The sequence below is a fragment of the Primulina eburnea genome, chromosome 4, assembly GCF_022965805.1.
Source record: "Primulina eburnea isolate SZY01 chromosome 4, ASM2296580v1, whole genome shotgun sequence".
NCBI lineage: Eukaryota > Viridiplantae > Streptophyta > Magnoliopsida > Lamiales > Gesneriaceae > Primulina > Primulina eburnea.
Genome location: NC_133104.1, coordinates 2,447,399 through 2,450,067, shown reverse-complemented (window position 1 = coordinate 2,450,067; position 2,669 = coordinate 2,447,399). Strand labels below are relative to the sequence as shown.

Below are 2,669 nucleotides of genomic sequence, written 5' to 3'. Positions count from 1 at the left end.
GTAGCAGAAGAACAGTAGCACGAGATTCCAGCAGACAACTATTGATTCTGCTTATGACTTGTAACTAAAACATTTAACATGAGATAAAGGCTGTTAATGGCACATAATGACATATTATGGCCATTAATTGGGAGGCTAACAGTCAAAATTTTGCCTATAAATAACACCCTCAAATCACTGAATTGGTGTTACACAAATCTTGAGTTAACACTTGAAATTCGAGCTAGGAGAGTGTCTTTTTCGAGCAAGAAAATCCAGTAGCGAGAACAAACCAATCTTCAGATTTCAACCGAAAATCCCTAGAAAATTAAGGTAAGTGAGCTTATGTATAAAAATCTTGAAAACTGTTTGATGACTTTTGTTTTGAAGCAAAGTATATGTATTTTTGAATTCTGATATCTGATTTTTGAAACACTGAAACCCAGTGAACTAATGGTAGGAATATATATTTTGAACATTACTGAATTCTGATTACTGATTACTGGCCTCACCCCTCAGAAGAGAGAACATATAGGGGACTGATATCAGTTTAGCCATGAAATTCACAAGCGTGCTAAGTGTTTACTTGTTAAATTTCTGATTTCTGTTCTGAATACTGATTTCTGTTCCGAAAATAAGAGTTTTTGTATATTATTTGTATTACTGTTTCTGTTGAAAATGACTTACTGAGTGACAACCATATCACTCACCCACCATACCCATCTCAGATAAGAACGAGGAAGAATGGTTAGAATAAGAAGAACAACACCAGTTTTGAGGCTGATGAAGAAGACTGTTGTTGTTAAATTCTAAGTTATGTTTCCGCTGTATCTGTTAAGACATTGTTATGTCCGGTTTTACATTTTCGCTTTAAAGCATTAGTATTTTAGTTTGTATCAGACATTGAAATATTCAGTATTTATGAATAAAAAAACTGATTTCTGAATATTGTAATTCCGAGGCTTGTTGTTTTCGAATGTAAATTTGAGAGCAACGACGGTGTCAACCAACCCCGTCCCTGGGGCGTGACACCATCTATGCAAAACCAAAGGAAAAATTTTCTGAAGATAAAATTAAATATGAGAAATTGGGTACTGATATTTAATCTCTCTGACTAAAAAAATGAAATATTATAATATCTTACTCAAAGTCCAACTTTTTATCATATACGGATGAAGAATGAGTCGTAGACCAGTAAATAAATAAAATATCAAAAGTAAATATTTTATATGGCCTCGCACATAGATATAGATATTGTTAATAATATCGATATAATGTCCAAATATTAACATACGATTAAGAAAATTAAACTGGTGCACTTCTCCTGATGCTGTTTGCCCGAGTTGTTGCATGAACAGGCAAACTTTTTGAATAAAATTCGAAATCACAATTTGGCAATTCAAACAGATCCGAACTTGAATCAGTATCTCCACCATCATCACAATCACTGAATTTCCTGAACTCTTTTTCTTCCGATGTGTACTGATCATCAATCCAATCCATGCCAGACTTCTTGTTGTTAATCCAGGGGACATCTGTGCACTTTTTCTCGGAACGAAGCTCATTCTGCAAAGAGTTTGGCTTCAAATTCCCATCATCTTTACGCTTCTGACGCTCAAACAAATCCCTGAATCCGACTTCTTTGAAAGGTTTTGTGGGAGTGGCTAGCATAAGACCGGAACTCAAGAAAAAATTCCTGGATTTAGAATCGACATTTTTAGCTTTAGCATTGATCTGAAAATGGCAAACGCTGCGTCTTCTTTCCCTTCTTTCACCTGGGATTTCTTTTTCTTCAAAATATTTCGGGCCGACGGAGTGGGATTTGCGCTTCTTCGATCTCGTTTGATTGAACAGTGAATTCAAGAAACTAGCAAGCTTACCGCCTGGAGAACTTGGCTGCCTGTATTTCTTGTATTCCTTCGCTTTATGTGAATCTTTTGCTTGTTCTTGTGGAGTACTTATCTCGTGCTGCATTATCGAATCGAGGCTCATTCTTGCAGCCCTCTGAACTTGATGCTGCTTTCCTTCGTCGATGACTTCCTGCGAAAAATCTGCATCATTGTTGAAGTTCCCTGGAATTTGATCATCAACAACACAGGAGAAATACCGAGCTGCCTCGAACACGTCGAGCTCCCCGGAATCGTTCCTCCAGTTGAATGAGTACTTGTACATGTTATTAGGACTTGTGGCATACATGGTTTCAGATTTATTGGGAAAATTTTGGGATATATCTGTTGAATATGCAATAATATTTTAGTAGTTCGTTTTGCTTAAAGGGGTGTTTTGTTAGGCGATGTATATAAAGAAATGGGAAATGCCTGAAATGATTGACAATAATGGTCTTTTTTTTTTAAAAAAAAAATATCTCGATCTTGGGCTCTCTCGAGGCTTTTTTCGGTCCTGGGTTCCCTCTGGAACATTTTCCCTCACGGGCTTTCCCATGCGTCATTACTCATAGGATTTTCCACACCAGGATGGTGGGTGGTACCTCCTCAAGTCTCGAACCCATGACCTCCTGGCATAAGTACATAGTTCAAAGAGACTTGATACCAGAATTGCTTTGCAATGATCTATATGTCCAGGAGGTCTTGGGTTCGAATTCTGGGAAGGTAAAAGCTCTAGTGTTTGGGTTGGAGAAGTTCTATGAGTAATGACGCATAAGAAAGTCCGAGAGAAAAAAGAGCCCAGTA

General features: G+C 37.2%; 1 protein-coding gene across 1 annotated transcript; it reads right to left on the bottom strand.

Moving 5' to 3' along the window:
- Positions 1-1,109: 1,109 nt before the first annotated feature.
- On the bottom strand, positions 1,110-2,268 carry LOC140829684 (protein BIG GRAIN 1-like E). The gene has a single exon (XM_073192990.1). The coding sequence runs from the start codon at positions 2,173-2,175 to the stop codon at positions 1,285-1,287; it is 891 nt and encodes a 296-aa protein (XP_073049091.1). The 5' UTR covers positions 2,176-2,268; the 3' UTR covers positions 1,110-1,284.
- Positions 2,269-2,669: the final 401 nt, after the last annotated feature.